Raw genomic sequence first — 2,616 nt, 5'->3', positions numbered from 1 at the left:
GCGATAAGAAACCAATACTTTGTTTTTGCAAAACTTGCTTTGAACGAAATTCATAAAGTGATTATTAAAATAAATTACAGATTTACAGATAACAAAATTATAACGCCACACATCAATCTCAGACTTTGAAAATATATAAATCTATGAATATTTTAGTACTTAAAGCGTTGCTCTCTGAGACTGCAATGTGTAAGGTGAACTCAACATAAAAATAATTCGACAAGTTCTATATACATACATATTTGGGAATATTTTCCAAAATGAATCTAAAAAGTGTCCATCTACTTTTTGTCCTCGTCGTTCTTCTTGGATTCCAGCAGGTCATCTTAACAACTCTTTCAATATCCGATGACCATCGGGTGAGTAAATGAGTGAATAGTGAAATGAAACATGATTTATAAATCTTTTTATATAGCAGTGCGGATTTTTAAATGAGGAGGAAGACCTCTGTGCGTCCTATTGTTACAATCCCTTAAAGCTTGCTCTTGGTTATATCGTAGAGCTAAAGGAAAAGAACAAGGAGCTCGAACAATCTCATTCGGACAAGTATAATGATCGACTAAGTGGAGCATCTCAAAAGGAGATAGACACTTTGAAGAAGGAAATACAGCAACTAAAAGAAAATCTAGAACATTTAAACAATTTTCAACGTCAAGCAGCAAAAGATAAAGACGAAAGCATCGCTGAGCAAAATATTTTAAAAAGTAAAATTGAACGAATATTGACAGATAAGAAAGATGAAAAAGATGAGAAAGAGATGCAGAGGGCTAAAGATGACAAAATTCAGATAGAAACGAAATTAAAATTAGAAACTGAAAATGTGCGCCTAAAAGTTCATCTAGATGAAGAGACAAAGAAACTTGAGTCGCAAAAAAAGCAATTAGAAGATTATCAGGCTAAAGAAATGGAATATAGCAAAGAAATTAATGAATTAAATTCAAAAGTATTATCTTTAGAGAAGGTATTCAGGGATAGATTTTCAAAAAATGGTTGCAAAGGACTGTCATCAGGAATTCATAAAATTGATATACCAGGAGTCGATCTAATTTCTGCTGTCTGTGAGGGAAATATAGAAGGTGGTGGATGGATAGTGATTCATAAACGATTTGATGGAAGCGTAAACTTTCGTAGAAATTGGTCTGAGTATCGTAATGGTTTCGGCCACATGGACGGGGAATTTTTCATTGGGCTGGAAAATTTGCATCGCATCACAAATTCCAAAACCTATGAACTTTACGTGCAACTAGGATATTACGATGGAAGAATACTATTTGCCAGTTATGACAATTTTAAAATTGGTGATGAAGGTAAAAATTATAGGTTAGATTCGTTGGGAAAGTTTAGAGGAACAGCTCCAAATAAAATGGACTACAATGTACACAACCCATTTTCAACTATTGACCGTGAGAACGCTCGCCTGCCTCATTGTGCTTCCTATTTGAGTGGCTGGTGGCACAATGCTTGTAGCAACGCGTAAGTAGCCATTAAGTCTCTTACAAATATCATTTAACAAATGTGTGTTTCTTTGTATACATATTTAGCGCGCTCAATGGAAAATATGAAAGAAAGACAGGCTGCGATTATGATGTTATGAGCTGGTCGTGCGTATCTCTCAAATCTGCCCAGATGCTCATCCGACCAAAATAGATCCGACCATCTAGAATTTAACTCGAATCCGGCTGGAATATGCAATATCAACAAAATTATATATTTTAAATTCAATAAAAGAAAAAGTTACTTTTCTGGTCAGAGACCTTTCTTGCGGAGCAAATTTCGGATTTGAAATGAATGTTTAAGTCGTCAAATAAATTTCAAATAAAAATTGTTCACCATTTGTCGACTTTTATGAAGTGATTTTTAAATACATATGCATAAATATTAAACTAAATGTGTTGGTATTATATTTCTGTGTTATGTATATATTTATATGCCCTTGCAAAAGATATTATAAAATTAGATCTCATGAAGTCTATCATGGAAGTCGATGCACCCTTCTCTGTCCATAAGTCCACAACTTCTAGTCCTGCGCACATTTTTTATCCTTATTTTGGTAAAATATATAAAAACGCATACCCTCTACTTATTTTGTTATTTGAAATCAAATGTTAAAAGACTTAAAAACTTATAAAATGTGACGAGTTGACATCAAAGATTCATACATACACATATCTGAAATGGTAAGTAACAGAAATGAAAATTTATAAAAAATGGGAATATCTGGACGCTTAAAGTGGTCTGAATAAGAAACAAATTTTGACATTTACTGAGATTTTAAAATTATATTAATATATTACATTATTTTTGTTAAATTCGCGATAAGAAACAAGTTTTTTATTATTTTGTTTGTAACGCACATAAGGAGACGTTTTTGACCCCATAAAGTACAGCAAGCTGAGCCGATATAGCCATGTCCCCCTGTCGATCTGTCAATCTCTCATTAAATACCTACAGACGAAACAATTACCATTCAATTCAATCAATTTATAGTTACTAAAACATAATTATCATCTAAAATAAAGCCTATTACTAAAACAACTAAAAGGAATGCCTATCGGATCACCAATAATAGGCGACATAATGGATTAAGTAGGAAAATCTTTAGGATCGGACCACTAT

The 2,616-nt window shown here is 32.8% G+C and overlaps 1 protein-coding gene across 1 annotated transcript; it reads left to right on the top strand.

Annotated features, from left to right (window-relative positions):
* Positions 1 to 260: 260 nt before the first annotated feature.
* On the top strand, positions 261 to 1,771 carry LOC111518491 (fibrinogen-like protein 1). The gene is made up of 3 exons (XM_023175347.1): positions 261 to 359; positions 416 to 1,473; positions 1,542 to 1,771. Exons 1-3 carry the CDS (start codon positions 261 to 263, stop codon positions 1,645 to 1,647), a joined length of 1,263 nt encoding a protein of 420 aa, XP_023031115.1. The 3' UTR covers positions 1,648 to 1,771.
* The last annotated feature ends 845 nt before the right edge of the window (positions 1,772 to 2,616 follow it).

This window comes from Drosophila willistoni (assembly GCF_018902025.1).
Source record: "Drosophila willistoni isolate 14030-0811.24 chromosome XL unlocalized genomic scaffold, UCI_dwil_1.1 Seg141, whole genome shotgun sequence".
Lineage (NCBI taxonomy): Eukaryota > Metazoa > Arthropoda > Insecta > Diptera > Drosophilidae > Drosophila > Drosophila willistoni.
This window is presented reverse-complemented; position numbering and strand designations above follow the sequence as displayed.

Coding starts and splice junctions, on each gene's coding strand:
- LOC111518491 (XM_023175347.1), top strand. CDS start 261: ATGAATCTAAAAAGTGTCCATCTACTTTTTGTCCTCGTCGTTCTTCTT. Junction 360..415: donor CAATATCCGATGACCATCGG/GTGAGTAAATGA, acceptor CTTTTTATATAG/CAGTGCGGATTTTTAAATGA. Junction 1,474..1,541: donor CACAATGCTTGTAGCAACGC/GTAAGTAGCCAT, acceptor ATACATATTTAG/CGCGCTCAATGGAAAATATG.